Here is a 20,659-nt window from a genome sequence, read left to right on the forward strand (position 1 = left end):
ATCTAGGAAGGTGGCACACACCACTTCCTACTGATGATCCAGGATCAAGAGGGTAGCTCCTATGGTAACTCCTCTGTTTTTTGTTCTCTTGCAAGTTAATAATAGTGTAAGAGCAGTAAGACACCCATCTGCCATGGTCTAGCCCTATTTTAAAGGATCCAGATCAAGAAGGGACCTAACTACAAGAAGTAACTTTCCTTTGTACACCTAAAATGCAATGTAATTTAAATATGCAAAATCTATTAGTTAAGGTTGTTCAAACTATTTTACTCCTTTTTGAGGATTACTTCACAGGAATAGCCATGTAGGATAGAGGTGAACATAGGCTTTGAAGACAGATAGACCTGAGCCTAACTTCCCTTACTCACTAGCTCTGCAACCTTAAGCAAGTTATTTAACCTCTCTAAGCCTCTGTTTTCTCATCTGTAAAATTAAAGAGAACAGATCTCATAAGAGTTGTTATGAAGATTAAAGTAGATAATGCATGTAAGGTGTTTATCCTAATTTCTGGCTTAAAGTAATCATTCAATAAATTTTTCCCACTATTACTATTACTGTTATTTTAATATTATTATCATGTGTGGTTTTAATTCTTAGCCTGAACAGTGATTCATAGAGGCAGGAATTTTGTGGAATATAAATGTAATTTTGCTGAGACTAACCATGTTTTGTGTTTGTTTTCCCTCAGGAGAGAATAGAATACTCCAAAACTTTCAAGGGGAAATATTTTAATTTTCTGGGTTACTTTTTCTCTATTTACTGTGTTTGGAAAATTTTCATGGTAAGTATTTTATTTTTAATTGTCACGATTTAGGTGATTTTCCCTGGTAATGGCAGAGAGAGAAAACTGAGTTCGGTTGAGGCATTGAACTAAACTCCAAATCCAGTTGAGTCAATAGAAAATGTGATCTTTCACATCTTTGAGCCTCATTTTTTCATCCTCTCCTTTTTGGGTCACCTAGAAGAGGGAGGTTGCATTTTTCTTCTGTCAGAAATCATGAATAAGTTCTTAGATTATGAAATATATGAAGAGTGAATATTGAAGTTTCTTATTTTACACCCTGCTTTCCATATTACGCATGAGTACGTGATTGTATATAACGCAATTCCTACCTTCAGCTCAGAATAGAAACCACCTGTCCTTTTTAATAATCTGTATATACCCAAAAAAGTAAATTCTAAAACATATTTCTACAGATAAATTCATCTTCTGTGCTTACAGCTCTTATTCTTTTGTGGCTCTCCCTTAACGCTCTATTCTTTATGTGCATTTTATGTACTGCATTATTTGTCTTTACTTGTGATTCATCTGCAGGTATTAATGGATTTCAGTGTGATTATAGAAAAGGCTGATTTGACGTTCTAGTTCGGTGACTTTCCCACTGGGGCTGTGCTTGCACAAAGAGGAGCTTTGTCAGCTTGTTAGTTAATTTTGATCAGTGTAGATGAATGGAGGATTCTGGATTTAACAGATCTAATGTTATAATAAATTGATGCTAATACCCATTCAGATGACATTTTTAAATCTTGATTCATTCAGTGGGAGAGGATAAATGAAGATAGTGTATTCAATTAACTAAGCTACTAAAGGCTTTTCCTGAGATGCAGCCTTTAGGAGAGCATAACATTTTTAACAGCTTTATTGAGATGTAATTGACATTCAACAAACTGTACATATTTAAAGTATACAATTTGGTAAATTTTTATATATATATATATATATATATATATATATATATATATATATATATATATATACCTGTGCAACAGTCATCACCACAATCAGGATAGAGAACACATCCATCATCACTTCCAAAAGTTTCCTCAGGCCCCTTTGTAATGCCTCTCTATTACTTTTTTTTTTTTTTTTTTTTTTTTTTTTGCGGTACGCGGGCCTCTCACTGTTGGGGCCTCTGCCGTTGCGGAGCACAGGCTCCAGATGCACAGGCTTAGCGGCCATGGCTCATGGGCCCAGCCGCTCCGTGGCATGTGGGATCTTCCCGGACTGGGGCACGAACCCGTGTCCCCTGCATCGGCAGGCGGACTCTCAACCACTGCGCCACCAGGGAAGCCCTCTATTCCTTTTTATTGATGAGTAGTGTTCCATTGTATGGATGTGCCACAATTTGTTTATCTGTTCGCCTGCTGATCGATATTTGTTTGTTTTCAATTTGGGGATGTTACAATAAAGCTGCTGTGAACATTTATGTACAAGTCTGTATTTGGACATATGCTCTCTTTTCTCTTGGGAGAAAGCATTTAAGTGTAGAATGGCTGGATCATATGGCAGATGTATGTTTGACTTTTGAAGAAACAGCCAAACTTTTCCAAGGAGGTTGCACCATTTTATATTCCCACCTGCAGTGTTTGAGGGTTTCAGTTATTCCACATCCTCACCAACATTAGATGTTTTAATAAGTATGAGGTGGTATTGAATCATTTTAATTTGCATTTTCCTAATGTCTAATGAGGTTGAACAACTTTTTATGTGCCTTTTTGCCACCTGTATATCCTCTCTGGCAATGTATCTATTCAAATTTTTTTGCCAATTTTTTAATTAGGTTGTTTTCTTTTTATTGGGTTTGAGAGTTTTTCAATATAGTCTGGAAGCCTTTTATCAAATATGTGATTTTCAGATATTTTCTCCCAGTCAGTGGCTTGGCTTTTCATTCTCTTAGCAGTATCTTTCGAAAACCAGAAATTCTTCACTTTGATGAAGTCCTATTTATCTTTTTTTTCCTACTATGGATTATGCTTTTGGTGTTGTATCTAAGAAATCTTTGTCTAGGGCTTCCCCGGTGGTGCAGTGGTTGAGAGTCTGCCTGCCGATGCAGGGGACACGGGTTTGTGTCCGGTCCGGGAAGATCCCACATGCCGCGGAGCGGCTGGGCCCGTGAGCCATGGCCGCTGAGCCTGCGCGTCTGGAGCCTGTGCTCCGCAACAGGAGAGGCCGCAACAGTGAGAGGCCCGCATACCGCAAAAAAAAAAAAAAAAAAAAGAAATATTTGTCTAAAGATTTGTCACGAAGATTTTTTTCTTATGTTTTCTTCTAGAAATTTTATAGTTTTAGGTTTTACATTTAGGTCTATGATCCATCTTGAGTTAATTTTCTAATATGATATTGGAGTATGAATCCAAGTTCATTTTTTTCATATAGATAGCCAATTGTTCTAGCACCATTTGTTGAAAAGAGTATCCTTTCTCCATTGAGGTGATTTTGCAATTTTGTCAAAAACTAATTGACCATATGTGTGTGGGTCTGTTTCTGTACTCTCTTTTTTTCTATTGAGATTTATATGTATCTTATATATTTACTTCTGCCCATACCACACTGTCTTGATCAATGAGTTTTCCAATTCATGAGCATGGTACAACTCTTCATTTATTTAGATCTTCTTTAGTTTCTCTCAACAGTGTTTTATAGTTTTTATTACTCTTTTTTTATTTTATTTTATTTATTTATTTTTGGCTGCATTGTGTCTTCGTTGCTGCACACGGGTTTTCTCTAGTTGGGGCAAGCAGGGGCCACTCCTTGTTGCAGTGCGCAGGCCTCTCACTGCAGTGGCCTCCCCTGTTGCAGAGCATGGGATCCAGGCCCGCGGGCTTCAGTAGTTGTGGCTCGTGGGCTCTAGAGCGCAGGGTCTGTAGTTGTGGCGAACGGGCCCGGCTGCTCCGCGGCATGTGGGATCTTCCCGGGCCAGGACTTGAACCCGTGTCCCCTGAGTTGGCAGGCGGATTCTCAACCACTGCACCACCAGGGAAGCCCTTATAGTTTTTAGTGTACAAAACTTTCATCAGACTTATCTCTTAAGTATTTAATTTTTTGATGCTATTATAAATGAAAATGTTTTTATAATTTTAATTTCCAAGTGTTACTAGTATATAGATATACAATTGATTCTTGTATATTGATCTTATATTCTGCAACCTCGCTAAACTCCCTTATTATTTCTAGAAGCTTTTTATAAATTTCGTAGGATTTTTCTACATAAACAATTCCATCCTACCTTTCTTCTGATCCTCCTCCCCCAGCCTTACTGCACTGACCAAAGCCTCCAGTTACAGAGTGAAATAGAGCAGTCATCCTGATCTTAGGGGGAAAGCATCCAGTCTTACACCATTAAGTATGATGTTAGCTGTTGGTTTTTCCTAGGTGCCCTTTATCAGGCTGAGGAATTTTCTTTTATTCATAGTTTCTTGAGTGTTTTTAATCATGAAAGCATGTTTGATTTTGTCAGGTGCTTTTCTGCATCTATTGAGATGATCATATGGTTTTTCTTTTTTAGTCTGCTAATATAGTGTTACATTACTTTTTGAATATTAAACTGACCTTGCATTCCTGCAGTAAATTTTACTTGGCCATGATGTATTATCCTTTTTATATTTTGTTAGATTTAATTTACTAAAATTTTGTTAAGAATTTGTGCATCTATGTTTATGAGGAATACCAGAATGTAGTTTTCTTGTTAATGTCTTTGGTGTAGGTGTCTAACCTTAGAGAATAAGTTGAGAAGTATTTCTTTCTCTTCTAATTAGCAGAAGAGTTTGCGTGGAATTGTTATTTCTTTCTTAAATGTTTGGTGGATTTCATCAGCCATCTAGACCTGGAGTTTTCTTTGCAGAGAGTTTTTTAACTACAAATATAATTTCTTTAATATTTATAAAGTTTATTTAGGGTTATCTATTTCTTCTTGAGTGAACTTTTGTACTTGTGTCTTACAAAGAATTTATCCATTTTTATTAAAGTTGTCAAATTTATTGGCATAAGATTGTTCATAGTATTCTCTTATTATCCTTTTAATATTTATAAAGTCTGTAATGATGTCACCTCTCATTCTCTTTTTATTTAACAGCTTTATTGAGATATAATTCACATGCAATACAATTCACCCATTTAGTGTACAATTCAATGGTTTTTAATATTCACAAAGTGTGTAACCATCAACACAATCAATTTTTATCACCCCAAAAAGAAATCCCATACTCACTAGCAGTCATTCCCTATTTCTCCCCCAGCCTCAGGCAGCCACTAATCTATTGATACTTTCTGTCTCTATAAATTTCCCTATTCTGGACATTTCATGTAAATGGAATCATACAATGTGATCTTTTGTGATTGGCTTCTTCACAAAATGTTTTCAATGTTCATCTATGTGGTAGCCTCTATCAGTACTTCATTCCTTTTTATGACTGAGTAATATTTATTTCCTTATATGGATATACCACATTAATTTAAATTATCCACTTATCAGTTGATGGACATTTGAGTTGTTTCCACTTTTTGTCCACTGTAAATAATGCTATTGTGAGCATTCATGTATAAGTTTTTATGTGGACAGATGTTTCATTTCTCTTAGGTAGATACCTGTAGGGGTAGAATTGCTGGGTTATACACTAACTATATGTTTAACCTTCTAATAAACTGCCAAACTAGCAGGCTGTTTTCTAAAGCATCTGTACCACTTTACATTCCTGCCAGCAATGTGTGATGGTTGCAATTTCTCCACATCCTCTCCAACACTTATTATCTATCTTTTTAATTATAATAATTTTAGTGGATGTGAATTGATATCGCTCTAATTCTTGATATTGATAATGTGTGTCTTTTCTCTTTTTTTCTGATCAGTCTCGATAGAAGTTTATCAATCTTATTGAACTTTTGAAAGAACCAGCATCTGGGTTAATTGATTTTTCTCTGTTGTTTTTCTGGTTTTTACTATTATTTCTCTTCTGCTTTTGGGGGGTCTTCTTTTTCTAATTTCTTAAAGTGGAAGCTAAGATCATTGGTTTGAAACCTTTTTTTTAATATAGGTGTCTTAATGCTATAAATTTCTTGCTAAGCACTATTTTAGTTGCGTCTCACAAAATGCAACTTTTTTGATGTTTATTTTTATTTTCATTCAGTTCAAAATACTTTCTGATTTCCTTTTTGATTTCTTTGACTTGTGGGTTAGAAGTATGTTATAAAATATTTGGGGATCATCTGAATATCTTTCTGTAACTGCTTTCTAATTTAATTTCATGTGATCTGCGAATATACTTTGAATCTTTTTAAATTTATTGAGACTTGTTTTCTGACCCAGAATATGGCTAACCATGGTTAATGTTCTATGTACACTTGAATAGAATGTGTATTCTACTCCTGTTGGGTGGAATGGCTTGCAAGTGTCAATTAGGTCAAGTTGGTTGATAGTATTGTTAAAGTTTTCTGTACTCTTACTGATTTTCTGATTACTTAATTACTGAGAGAGGGGTGTTGAAATTTCCACCTATTGTTGTGGATTTGCCTTTTTTTAAATTCTATCACTTTTTTGCTTCATGTAGGTCATGTAGGGTCATTATGTGCCCCTTGTTGAAATGATTCTTTTATTCTTATGAAATGACCCTTTTATTTTTTGCTATGAAATCTACTTTGTCTCATATTAATATAGACATTCCAGCTTTCTTTTGATTAGCGTTAGCATAATATATCTTTTTCCATACTTTTACTTTTAACCTATTTGTATCTTTATATTTAAAGTGGGTTTCTTGTAAGCAACTTGCTTTTTTATCTAATCTGGTGCTCTCTGCCATTTAATTGTCATATTTGGACCAGGAGTCAGCCATCTATAGCCCACAGGCCAAATCCAGCCACCACGTGCTTTTATTTTAAAAGTTTTATTGGAACACAGCCAAGCCCATTTATCTACATATTGTCTGTAGCTACAGTTTTATGACAGTGGCAGAGTCTGCCAACCCCTGGTTTAGACCATTTATATTTAATGTGATTATTGATATGGTTGAGTTTAAAACAACCATGTTGCTGTATGTTTTTATTCATCTCATGTGTTCTTTTTTCCCCTTTTTCCTTTTTTTCTTCCTTCTTTTGGATTAATTGGGTATTTTTTGTAATTCCATTTGATCTTCTTTGTTGGCTTGTCAGCTATAACTCTATTTTTGTTGTTTTAGTGATTGCTGTTAGAGCTGTCAGAAAATAACCACAGGGAATTACCCTGGAATTCCTTGATTCTCTTACCCTGAGTTCGTCTACCAAAATGTTTCCTTGCTGGATCCTATTAAATTAATTTGTATATGTCATAGCCTTATTCCCCTTTAGACTCTACAGAAAAGAAAGATAGTGTAGATAGGGACTTTTGTTTGCCTATGTGTGAATAGCCAAAATAGATTTCTTATATATGATTTAGATTGAGAGTAGAATTGCATTTTTAGGAATATCTACCTGTAAGGTACATTTGGTGATTAATTCATTATTTTGAATCATTTTTTTAAATGGTGATTATTGAGATACTCTAATGTAAAGGTCTGTGTCTCTGCAGGCAACCATTAATATCGTTTTTGACCGAGTTGGGAAAACTGATCCAGTCACAAGAGGCATTGAGATCACTGTGAATTATCTGGGCATCCAATTTGATGTAAGAGTTGTATCAAAATCCTTATTTCTTATGTTTCTTTCTATTTTATCTGCTCTAAATAACAATTCTTTAGATTCTAACTCCTTATTCTAGGTACTTGCTTCTGCTTTCATTATTCTCACTCTCCTCTATATTTTGGTGTATTCCTATGGCAAATTCATAAAGGGCATAAAACCATAAGTAACAACTGGCAATTATTATTGTCATGGATAGTGATTATCTCTGTAGTTCCTCCTCTTCTTCTCTAGCAGCTACCACTCACCAGCTTCTCCGTAACAAATATTCAAATACTCCTTTCTGTGATACTTGATGACATCTTCAAACATAACTCACCTTTGATTCCTCTGGTAGAAAATTAAATACTAATTAGTGTTTTCGTGTTAGAACTGAAATGATTTCTGCTATAAAAAATTAACTGTATCAATTAATTCATGTGGGTTTTGAGCTAAAAGTGTTAACTGTCACCTGTGCACAAAGGTTTTTTTAATCATCTTTCTACGTGTTTTATAATACTACTGTTATTAAACACATTCTTGTCCCAATTTAAGTTTAATGTCTTTATTTGTAGAATAGTATATTTTCCAGGTATATATATAGCCAGTGATTCTAGCTGATTAGCACTTTGATAATAAGACCAATGTCATGTTCTTAGTCCCTATGAGTGCCATTTAGCTGTGCTATGATCCTGGCCACAGACTGCATGCTACCCCCAGCCAGCCATCCCAGCTGGACATGCCCCTCATAGCTGGATAAAATGAAAATACACCAGAGCAAACTGAGCGCCAGTCCTTGAGAAACAGCTCAAAGCACACATTTTTTTGATGATAGATCAATAGTGTATCTTTTTCATGTGAAGGAGCATGGCATCTTTCCTTCAAGTAGTGTATAAATTATACGGTAAAGTATGCTTCACTCTTTATTCACATGTGTTTTCCTCTTTTACACTTTTTTACTGGGGTGAGTTTTTAGAAATGCCCTTATCAGTGCTTTGAGGCTAGCTGCTGTGTGTGTATATGTATTCCATCTATAACTCATCTATATACGTACTTCACATTTCATAATTCTGAATAACATCTCTTAGATGTTAGCAACGCAGCTCCCCCTCAGATGCTTTTCAGCCCTGAATCAAGCACAGGGTATCACAGCTGCCTCTCACTCTGAAGCAATCCAAGAGGAGAAGAAAGTATCATCATGTGATTCAGATGAAGGTCAGCTATTTCCTAGACTATAGCTGAGAATGTCTACATATTCTTTTATTATAAGAAGAAAAGTTTCTTATAGTTTTGGGTGATCAGAGAACTGTCATTCAGGTATTAAAATTATCAGGCTGCTATTTAGTTTCCTTTTAATTCATGCTTTTCACTTGAAGCTGTGTTATTAGCTTTGTGTTTCTTCTGGTTATTAGAGTTATTTTCATCACTTCATTGCACTTGCTTTCTTCTGGCCTTAAGTTTTAAGTCTGCTAGTTAAGATATCCACTGCAGTCTTCCTGTACATATTTTCGCTGCCACTTACTTGCTAATGAAGTTCCCTCTCACAGCTACGTAAGTGATAAGAATGCATCTTCTTAGCTTTCCCATCTCTCTGAACAGAGATTTAACAAATATTTTTCCTTCCTATTGTGTTGACAGGTGAAGTTCTGGTCCCAACACATTTCCTTCATTCTGGTTGGAATAATCATTGTCACGTCTATCAGAGGACTGCTGATCACTCTTACCAAGGTAGGTTGTATCACAGAGTTTTAAAGTACTAATTTAATTACATGTGGCACTGTGAGATGATTTTACCTAATTAACATTTCTGCCTTCTGAGATCTTAAACAACAGTCGCAAATATTTAAAAGACATACAACAGAGTAAAAGAAAAAATTAAACTAATATATGAGTTGATGATGATGTATTTACATCATACACCAATCAGATAAGTACAGTTAGTTACCAAAGGTCATAGAATGAGGTCACAGTCTGTTTCATTCACTGATATGCCACCAGCATCTAGAACAGAACGTGGCACATGGTAGGTGCTGAGCAGGTATTTGGAATGAATAAATGAGATAGTATTTGAGGGTAGAAGAATAACTGTGAGAGTTGCTTGTAAGGAGGATATGGAAGTAGGAGAAGCAGAATGTTCAGCTGTTTTCTGATCAGCATAGGAAGGCTTCATGGAGCTGGAAGGTAAATCCTCTCTGTCAGAAGAGGTAAGGATTTCAAAATCCAAGAATTGTTTGAATGAAAGGAGAGAAGAGGCTGGGAGGGAAGAAGGGATCACCAAGCATCTAGCACAATTTTAGGAAGAGCTCAGGAGCCTAGTAACAATTTCAAGGGCTTGGAGTGGCCTGGAGTAATTTGTTTTTATGACTTATAATGATGTTAAAATCATATGTATCACATAGTTTCTGATAAGGTGGAATCCTTTCATGTTATAATACCTGAAACCACCAACTTACCCATATGGGAAAAGTATAACTGGATCCTTTTGGGGCAGTCTATTTAAATATCTTATTTATAGCCTTAATCATATGAATGGTTCTATACAGGATTGTGGCATGGAAGAGACATTTTCAATTAAATGTTAACTGTACTACTTAATGTTTTTGACACAGGAATCTAGCAGTACTATATAAATTCATCTCTCCTCCCTTTCTTGACAGTTCTTTTATGCCATATCCAGCAGTAAGTCCTCCAATGTCATTGTCCTGCTATTAGCACAGATAATGGTAAGTTTAATGAACTAGCTTTATGTGCACAGCTGTAAAATGCCAGAAATATGCTCTATACTTTTAAATATTTTAACAGTGTCCTGGGACTTGTCTGTCACTACATTCAGAGGGACTTCTTGATTAATCTGACTTGCAGGGCATGTACTTCGTCTCCTCTGTGCTGCTGATCCGAATGAGCATGCCTCTGGAGTACCGCACCATAGTCACCGAGGTCCTTGGAGAGCTACAGTTCAACTTCTATCACCGTTGGTTTGATGTCATCTTCCTGGTCAGTGCTCTCTCCAGCATACTCTTCCTCTATCTGGCCCACAAACAGGCACCAGAGAAGCATATGACACCTTGAACTCATGCCTATTATAGACTGCTACAGGCCAGTGGTGTCAGAATTTGGATATAAGAGGGAAAAAATGGAGGGGACCGGGGCCTAACATTTTTTAAACAAAAAAATGTTGTGGTAGCCTATTCTACCTCCAGCTTACACCTGCCTCCTCAGATGATACTGTAATCATGAGTAGCATCAGCTACTCATGATCACAGAAATGAGAGAGAGAAGTAACTCAAGCTAGTACTCAGCCAAGAGCACCCTGTTTGGGTTTGAGGCTGGTGCAGTATGCTGGGTGGTGGGACTGGACAGAGCCAAGAAACTAAGGGGAGAGAATACACTGGAATTCTGGGCTGAGAGAGATCTAAGGTAGCTGGGCCAAACACATGAGATTCTGTTCAAGTCAAGGATCACATGGAGAAGGTTATAACGTTCCCTTGAGGTTGACTATCATTAAAATCAGAGATTGTTAACACTTTGGACTTAGCATCATTTTATCAAGGATAGCTTGGTTAAAAAGTTATGCTTGTGTGATCTAATATGAATTGGCATCCCACCCTTCCTCCCCAGCCCCTGTCCCCTTAAAATAACCAAGAGGTTATCTGTCCTGGGGAAGGAGTGGTCTGCAACTGAACTAGAGTCTACCAAGAGAGACTTCAAAGTATGTCATTTTTCTTGATTTCCTTTCAACTTATTATTTAAAAGTGAATTACTCTAAATTCAAGTCAGTGATGCTATCTCATTTTTTCTTTTCATCTGCCCCTCGTGCTGTGGGGTAAAACAATGAATAACTGTTAACTGGAATAAGTCACTTTCCTATCCTACGACTCAATTTCTTCATCTGTAAAAGGAAGCTGTTGGAAAATTTGTAGAGCACTCAGATATGCAATTTAAGAAAATCCTGAATTTTATTACCAGGAAGTCTCTTTTTATTACTAAGATCTTATTCTGAGTTTTATTGTGTTTTGGGTTTCTAGAGGCAACATGAAGGTTAAAGCATAAAAAGTTTACCAAAAACAAAAGCACTATTAAGGTTACATCAGCTAACAGGCAAAATTTAAGCATACTCAAAAGGCATTTTTAATGGCATTTATTTTAGCAACAACAACATTCTTACAAAGGATAATTTTTATAGGCTTATCTGCTCAGGTACTTTAATTAGCAGTTCTCACACATACAAATTTATAAATCATCTTTGGTGCTCTAGGAACCTACAGAAGAGATAACAGCATACAGAGAAATGTAGTTAAGTTGAAGCTTGAAAGAAATCAAATGAAAAGCATCTGGCTTCTGCCTTGACTTTTCCTAAGTTGACCATAAATAAGCTATCTGCAGTAGCCACCCCTAAAACAGATGACAACAGAAGACAATCACACATTGACAAACTGGTTTCCAGAGGAGTTCTTCTCTAACAGAGACAGTAAACCGGTGGTAGCTCATTCCTTAGGAAAGGATTCCTATTAAATACCCAGAAACAGCTATCAGCCAAAGCTATTGCTTGTTCTCATCACATCTCTGTATCTTCAGAATTGGAAGAAGAATGAGAGGCTGTACTGTGGGCCTGTTCAAAAGAAAACAAAGGATCTATAAGTGGTAAGAGTGTGAACATCAGGAGATGGATGATCTATTCTAGAGTTGCATGACTTAAATCAGGGAGTAGAGTCACTCACTAGAAGCCAGGTGACCTGAATTCTATGCTTGGCTTTGTTTCCAGTTTGCTGTTTGACACTAACATATTTCTTAATGTCCATATATATATAATTTCTTTTCTATAAAGTTAGCATAGTACTATAATGACTTCCTATAGAGTTATTATAGAATTTTTTAAAGACACCTAGAATACAAGGTCAATGGCTATCATGTATGCTATGGTCTGCAAGTCTGTATCTCCCTAAAATGGGTGAGTTGAAATCCTGTTCCCCAGGGTGATGTTATTAGGAGGTAGGGCCTTTGGGAGGTGATTAGGTCATGAGGGCAGATCTCTCATGCTTGAGATTAGTGCCCTCATAAAAGAGGCCTCCCGGAACTCCGCAGCCCCTTCTTCCATGTGAAGGCGTGGCCAAAGTCAGCAGTCTGCAACCTGGAAGAAGTCCTTCACCAGACACTGAATCTGTCAGTGCCGTGATCTTGGACTTCCCAGCCTCGAGAACTGTGAGAAATAAATGTCTGTTGTTTATAAGCCAACCTGTATATGCTATTTTGTTTAGCAGCCCAAACAGACTAAGACAGCATGTATTCATTAAAAATGAGTATTTGTTGGGCTTCCCTGGTGGTGCAGTGGTTGAGAGTCCGCCTGCCGATGCAGGGGACATGGGTTCGTGCCCCGGTCTGGGAAGATCCCACATGCCGCAGAGCGGCTGGGCCCGTGAGCCATGGCCGCTGAGCCTGCGCGTCTGGGAGCCTGTGCTCTGCAAGTGGCCACGTACCACGCACACACAAAAAAAAAACCCCAAAAAAATGAGTATTTGTTTTTTATATTACCAATCAATAGAAATAATGTAACAGAAAGAATATAAAACTTTTAGAGTCTTGGCTTTGCCATACATTTTCTTTATGAACTTAGGTCAGTTTACTTTTGGACCTCAAGTTCACCTGTGAAAAGAAATTGAGACTTACCAAGGAATTTATCTAATCCAAATACATACGGAATAATGCTTACTCTTCCCCAGTAATAAAACTTGAATATCTGCCAATTATTTTAAAAACAATACTGTCACTAACCACCACCATTCATTTTCATGCTTACCATGAAGCAGGCACTGCTCAAAGCACTTTAACAGTCTTAATTAATATAATCCTGATAACAATCTGACAAATTATCCTTGTTTTATAGGTGGGGAAACTGAGGCACGGAGAATAAATCCATTTACCCAAGGCTGATAAATGGTAGATCCAGAATTTGTACATAAATAGTCTGATTCAGTTTCTTCTGGTGGTTCCCATTATAATTTTGATAAGTTACCGTCAACTCCATGCTATGAAAAATAAGATGTTCGCTGTTCTTATACCATCTCCTCTCTGCCACGATAAATAAATTTGCTAGTTCTCGTTACACTGTCATTTTCTAGTATTTTAGGAAATCTGTGGTAAACATAGACACATGGTGCACTTATTAAGGACTTTACCAGACTCTGGTTAGTTAGATCAGTAAAAGAAATGCATCACCACTCACTCGTTCTTTTGCCGTGTGCGAGTCTTGCTCTGCTTCCTCTGGCGTTCCTTCTTCAGGATCAGGGGTGTCATCCAGTGGATTAGCCATGGAGGAAACGATAGGGATTTTCTTAGCCTGGAAATAATCATAGGCCTTCTTTCCACAGACTAAGAATATGACATTCTTGCCACTGCTCTGGATTCTGTCCACCACCTTCTCATAGGGCTCATCCAGTACGTTCACTCCATTCACTTCAATGATGACATCCTCATCCTCTAGCCCAGCCAGGTCAGCAGGGCCACCCTTCTGTACCTGTGGGCAGAGGTTCTGAGTTATCACTTCCAAACACAGATAACAGAATGTTAGACTAGCTATTCTTCAGAGAAGTGATGAGGACATTGAGAATTTATTCTTAATCATGTTATTATTTCTCCTTGAGGTAGAGAAGTTGAGAATGGTGCTCTATTGCTTTTCTCCTTATGCAAGCTACAACTTCTGTACTCAGATGAGTAGTGTCACAGTGGTTGAATATCACATGTCTTCTGGGTTGAAGGCATTAGATTGCATAGGTCTGCCTTCTTTGTTCCCAACTTGAGAGCTGTAGAGATAGCCTCCTCACTGTCAGTCCCTGCAGGGTAGGGGCATTATGCCAAATGCACAGAAGCAAACAAGTATCACTCCCAGAATCATTAGTGACGGTCACCACAGTCATGTCAACTCACTCTGTTTACAGTATTTGATTTGAAAGTATCTATAGAGACAATTAGGTGGAACAGATGTTTAAGAAATGAAAGATGTGAGCTTAGGATGTACTAGTGCCTATCTTAAAGGGTACAAGACCATAACAGCATTTATTTGAACCCACGTGAGACCCTCAGTGTAAGCCTTCCATGTAACCTTTTTACTGAGCCATCAGTGAGTGGGAGAAACTGGGACTCTCCTAATTGTGACTGTTTGTTGGGCTGCCGGAACCAGATCACCATACCTCTTTGACGAATGAGCCTGGCTGACCCCGAATCGCATTTAAGTGAAAGCCATAGCCATCTTCACCCTTGACCAGCCTGCAGAGTTTAGGCTTATGACCTGCTACTTCCTCTGTAGTATCTGGGCTTGAGACCTCCAGAGGGGCAGGAGTAGGAACTGGAGCCTCCTTGACAGACCCATTAGGCAGTTCTTGATTTTGATAGTAGAGTAATGGAGAAAAGCCAGCCTTTTGAAAATAAAGGGGGAAAAAAAAAACCCCATTAATTGTAAGTATGGGAAGTTACACTTTATTAAATGTGCTGGTTTAATTTATAAGGTATCCTCCATGTTCCACTCCTCTTCCAGATACATCTGGCTGTGGGCTGTAAAATTTCTCTACTACCCCAAACAGAAAAGGTATAAAGGAAGATTGAGCTTGGTTATAGAGTAATGAGTGTAAACGTGTAAACAAATGTAAATATATATAAAATAAAAGCAGTATAGAATGTTGTACAAGGATCCAAAAATAAGTCTAACAGAACTGCCAGTTTATTCTGATTCCATGATAGTGAGCGAGTCACTGAACAAACCATAGGCAATCTCCCTGTTAGGAGATTATAGACCTTGGGTGACTTGCCCAGTACCTCATGCGGAGCAGGTTCACCTGGCCCTTCCCCTTCAATAAGATGGTCTTCAGAACTCTTCAGAGCTCCTTAAACACATTAGAGAAAGTGAAACATGAGACTTCATTTTTACCACTATTTGAATTACACGCAGTAATTAATTGAGGGAGCGGGTAGGGGAGGTTGGCAATCATGTGATCACATATGGTAACAAAAGCCAATTCCAACCATTTGCTACTTGCTTCTCCCCCTCCCCCTCCCTCCTGTATCTGCTGTACTCAATTTATTTTACTATTTATTATTGTAACCATTAGCTGACACTTCTGTTAAGCCAGACTCCTCACTATCTTTAAATACTTCTAATCCATCTCAACTCCCAGACCATCCATGTGAAGAAGACAGTGATGGTCTCAAATATAAAAGAGGCATAGAACAGGAAACATATGACTGGTTTGTGTTACAGAATGAAGAGTTTAGCTGAGTGTGGGTTTTAGTTGAGAGAATTAAAAGGGTATATTTGGGTATAGTAAGATCTTGGATCAGTAGTTTAGTTAAATTATTGCCCACAGCATCCAGGACATTTGTTAGGCAATGAGTAGAAAATCAAGCAATTGAAGGTGAGTACATGTGCTCTGCCCCAAATCATACTGTTCAGCAACCTGGATAAAACTGGATTTGGCGTCCTGGTATCATCTGTCTTACTAACCCCAAGACCACATCTTCCTTTCTTATCAAGAGAAGCACCAGCACAGAACCTGCTAGTTACCTAATTCAGCTAACTTCAGACCTTTCAATGATATACTTGCAAATCTTCCCACATTTCTTTCTCTTTAAAATGTGGACAATTGGAGGCTTCCCTGGTGGCACAGTGGTTAAGAATCTGCCTGCCAATGCAGGGGACACGGGTTCAAGCTCTGGTCCAGGAAGATCCCACATGCTGCGGAGCAACTAAGCCCGTGCGCCACAACTACTGAGCCCTTGTGCCACGACTACTGAAGCCCACGTGCCTAGAGCCCATGCTCTGCGACAAGAGAAGCCACCGCAATGAGAAGCCCATGCCCGACAGCAAAGAGTATCCCTGCTGGCCACAACTAGAGAAAGCCCACGTGCAGCAATGAAGACCCAATGCAACCAAAAATAAAAATAAGTAAATAAATTTATAATTTAAAAAAAATGTGGAAAATTGGGACTACCCTGGTGGCACAGTGGTTAAGAATCCGCCTGCCAAATAGAACTACCATATGACCCAGCAATCCCACTACTGGGCATATACCCTGAGAAAACCATAATTCAAAAAGAGTCATGTACCAAAATGTTCATTGCAGCTCTATTTACAATAGCCAGGACATGGAAACAACCTAAGTGTCCATCATCGGATGAATGGATAAAGAAGATGTGGCACATATATACAATGGAATATTACTCAGCCAGAAAAAGAAACGAAATTGAGCTATTTGTAATGAGGTGGATGGACCTAGAGTCTGTCATACAGAGTGAAGTAAGTCAGAAAGAGAAAGACAAATACCGTATGCTAACACATATATGGAATTTAAGAAAACAAATGTCATGAAGAACCTAGGGGCAAGACAGGAATAAAGACACAGACCTACTAGAGAATGGACTTGAGGATATGGGGAGGGGGAAGGGTAAGCTGTAACAAAGTGAGAGAGTGACATGGACATATATACACTACCAAACGTAAAATAGACAGCTAGTGGGAAGCAGCTGCATAGCACAGGGAGATCAGCTCCGTGCTTTGTGACCACCTAGAGGGGTGGGATAGGGAGGGTGGGAGGGAGGGAGACGCAAGAGGGAAGAGATATGGGAACATATGTATATGTATAACTGATTCACTTTGTTATAAAGCAGAAACTAACACACCATTGTAAAGCAATTATACTCCAATAAAGATGTGTAAAAAAAAAAAAAAAAGAATCCGCCTGCCAATGCAGGGGACATAGGTTCAATCCCTGGTCCGGGAAGATCCCACATGCCGTGGAACAACTAAGCCCATGCGCCGCAACTACAGAGCCTGCCTTCTAGAGCCCGCAAGCCACAACTACTGAAGCCCATGTGCTTAGAGCCCGTGCTCTGCAACAAGAGAAGCCACCGCAATGAGAAGCCTGCGCACCACAATGAAGAGTAGCCCCTGCTCGCCGCAGCTATAGAAAGCCCGTGCACAGCAACAAAGACCCAATGCAGCCAAAGATAAATTTAAAAAATAAAATAGAATGTGGAAAATTGTCAAAGTGACTCATCACATGCAAAAATACCACTGATGTCACTACCCAAACAAGCAAATCAACTGTATCTGACAGTAGCAGCTAATCTTGAGGCAGAGGACAGTAACATTAAACACTTAATGAGTTTTTACTCATTCTTCACTCAAATATTTGGGTGTCTAGTATGTTCCAGGAACTGTTTTAGGTGTTTGTTTTATTCACTGATATATATCAAAGATATCCAACCACCTCCCACCTACCCATCTATGGAACTTACTTTGGGGTGGAGGCGGTAGTGAAGACGGAGGAAGAAGATGGCAACAAGCATCTTTTTAGGTCCAATTTCTCTCATATTAACCAAAACATTAAAATTATAGTTCAGTCATGCTGTCATAAGTTTAGGAGGCATTGACAAGGACTTGATGCCAGAATTCCCTTTACAACAGCTACAGCAGTGACCTGACTTCTGCTTGATTTTTTCCACCAACTGGGAGCTCCCTGCTCTGCAGAGCTTGTTCCTGGCAGCTTCAGTTGTCCTTAAGCCAAAAGCTAGCTCCCTGTGCCTTCTCTATTTGGTCAAGCTGTGCCCCATAGAACACCTCAAAAATAAGTCTACTTCCTGCACATAATAGCCTTCCAAATTCATTAGATAGATTAGATAGATAGATAGATATAGATAGATAGATAGATATAACATTTTTTAAATCCATTCATCTGTCAGTGGACACGGGTTGATTACATCTTTTGGCTATTGTGACTTAATTTGTGGCCTAACATGTTGTCTATTCTGGAGAATATCCCTTGTGCACTTGAGAAGAATGTGTATTCTGTTGTTGGATAGAGCGTATGTCTGTTAGATCTAGCTGGTTTGTGTTGTTCAAGTCCTCTAGTTCCTTACTTCTGTCTGGTTGTTCTATCCAGTATTGAGAGTGGGATATTGAAGTCTCCAACTATTATTGTAGAACTGTATTTCTCTTTTCAATTTTGTCAATTTTTGCTTCATACATTTTCCCAGCTTTAATGAAGTATAATTGACAGATTGTATATATTCAAGGTGTACACATGATGAGTTGCTAGACATATACATTGTGAAATGATTACCACAATCAAGTTAAATTAACACATCCATCACCTTACATAGTTACCATTTAACTTTTCAAATTCTTGAAGATGTTCTTTCTTCCCCAAAGTCTATGCTTATTCAAGCGAAATATTCACGTAGTGTCTTACGAAACCTCTGCCCTGTTTACCTTTCTTGACACTGGCCTTAAAGTGAGGTTCTCAGAACTGGACACAATGTTGATTTAACAAACATTTATATGTGCCAGGCATTATTCTGAATGCTCCAAATATTAACTCATTTAACACTCATAGCCACCCTTCACTGTAGCTATGCCCATTTTACAACGAAAGAAACAGGCACAGGGAGGGTAACTTACCCAAGATTACATTACTGGTAATTTCAGGTATAGTCTGACCAACTCAGTACAGTAATACTACCATCTCCAGAAGCTAAGTGTCAATGTAACCTTAAGTTGCATTTTTTGGATAGGGGCAGAGTGTCATCAAGACAAGTGTCTTGAAGTATCTAATCAAAATGTTGTGCTGGGAGGGCTTATGGCATAATAAAACCTGCATTCACACACCAGCTTCAGTCTGCTAAGCTGTGTGACTTTCGCCAATCATCACTTAGTCTAAGTTCCATTTTTTTCATCTAAAAAGGAGGCTAGGGGGCTTCCCTGGTGGCACAGTGGTTGAGAGTCCGCCTGCTGATTCAGGGGACACGGGTTCGTGCCCCGGTCCGGGAAGATCCCACATGCCTCGGAGCGGCTGGGCCCGTGAGCCACGGCCGCTGAGCCTGCGTGTCCGTAGCCTGTGCTCCGCAACGGGAGAGGCCACAACAGTAAGAGGCCTGCCCATGTACCGCAAAAATAAATAAATAAATAAACAAAAAGGAGGCTAGTACTACCACCACCTCTCATAATATTCCTCCCTCTATATCACTTATACACCTTTGGATGCTTCTATTATTGCATATCACATAGAACAAGTTCATCTTTGTTCGTTTTTGTGACCAACACCCAGCAAGGCAGATGGTGCCTTAGGAGGCCCCCAAATGTCTGCTAAGCTAGAGTGAACCTCAGTTCTTGTGACAAAACTGTTATAAAAACCTTAAAATGTGCAGATAATAGCTGTTGTGATTAGAGGAAATAAGGTTAGTTTGACACCAGTTGGTCTTGGTGAATCTGTGTTTCTACTCCCTTGCTAAGGGCTTATAAACTGTTTAATAATCCTTTCTAGGCTTTTACACGGGATTGATAGAATGTATTGGTCTATAGTTTAAAATCCAATTATTCCCTATTTGGGAAAGTTAGGGCTACATCTGCTTATTTCCAGGCTATTGTTCATAGGTTTTTCCCAGGTCACCAAGAGAGATTCTGCAGTTATATTTGCAAATTCTTTCAAAATCTTGAATCTAAGGACTTAAAACTCATGTACCAATCACTTGGCATTCTCTTATCTCTACCAATTTGAGCTTCAATGCAGCCTTTATGATGATTTTATGCCCCTTCCAGTATGAAGATCAAAGTGGTAACTTAGCCAAAGTTTGAGGGCATGACTGAATGGACCCAACCTTAATTCATGAATATGTGGCCTTGTATTACTTACCAGTTTATATATGTTTTCCGTCTCTTTGTCCACCACCAACAGTGAAGTCTGGTCTCCACCCTTTTTAATCATTTCCACCACACTGTCATGATCGAGGGACTCCACAGACTCGCCGTTGACAGCAACCACCAGGTCATTGTTCTTCAAGCCAGCCTTCTCTGCCGGACTTCCGGAATCTATGTCCTTAACGATTTGACCTACTCACCCCCACCAAAAAAATTAATAAAATTATCAGAAAGACCACTAAAAAACAAACTGAGGGATTTCTGCTGGAACCTAAGGCCCTTATAAAATAGATATAAAAGGCATGCTGAGTACAACTCCTGTCCTTCCCACTGGCACCCTAGGATGTCTATACACATCCTATCCAGCCTCATTCTTTGGTCAGAACTCATTCCAAGAACAAACCCAGCCATTAATAATGAAAGGGTTTTAAAGAATGTTGTTACTAAAACACTCTAAAAGTGTTTGGGATTCAATCTTAACAAAATAGCATGCTCAGCATGCTGGCATTTTCGTAGCAGTTGGGCAAATTCAGTTGTGAACGCGTTTGTGTGTGGACGCCACAAGGATGTGT

The 20,659-nt window shown here is 38.5% G+C and overlaps 2 protein-coding genes across 3 annotated transcripts in view; one reads left to right on the forward strand and one right to left on the reverse strand.

The window, feature by feature from the left end:
- The window catches only part of GPR89A (G protein-coupled receptor 89A), a 42,989-nt gene extending 29,484 nt beyond the window's left edge, over positions 1 to 13,505 (forward strand). The window contains exons 10-15 of the mRNA XM_067727514.1: positions 689 to 781; positions 7,317 to 7,412; positions 9,044 to 9,133; positions 10,063 to 10,128; positions 10,268 to 12,046; positions 13,287 to 13,505. Coding sequence (XP_067583615.1) covers positions 689 to 781; positions 7,317 to 7,412; positions 9,044 to 9,133; positions 10,063 to 10,128; positions 10,268 to 10,474 — 552 coding nt within the window. The 3' untranslated portion in view covers positions 10,475 to 12,046; positions 13,287 to 13,505. The remainder of the gene's footprint in view (positions 1 to 688; positions 782 to 7,316; positions 7,413 to 9,043; positions 9,134 to 10,062; positions 10,129 to 10,267; positions 12,047 to 13,286) is intronic.
- The window catches only part of PDZK1 (PDZ domain containing 1), a 42,594-nt gene continuing 33,462 nt past the window's right edge, over positions 11,528 to 20,659 (reverse strand). For both annotated transcript variants that reach the window (XM_067727512.1, XM_067727513.1), the window contains exons 6-9: positions 20,083 to 20,279; positions 14,590 to 14,814; positions 13,626 to 13,916; positions 11,528 to 12,014 (exon numbers count right to left, since the gene is read on the reverse strand). In XM_067727512.1, the coding sequence (XP_067583613.1) occupies positions 11,961 to 12,014; positions 13,626 to 13,916; positions 14,590 to 14,814; positions 20,083 to 20,279 (767 nt within the window). In that variant the 3' untranslated portion in view covers positions 11,528 to 11,960. The remainder of the gene's footprint in view (positions 12,015 to 13,625; positions 13,917 to 14,589; positions 14,815 to 20,082; positions 20,280 to 20,659) is intronic.

This window comes from Pseudorca crassidens, chromosome 2 (genome assembly GCF_039906515.1).
Source record: "Pseudorca crassidens isolate mPseCra1 chromosome 2, mPseCra1.hap1, whole genome shotgun sequence".
Classification (NCBI taxonomy): domain Eukaryota; kingdom Metazoa; phylum Chordata; class Mammalia; order Artiodactyla; family Delphinidae; genus Pseudorca; species Pseudorca crassidens.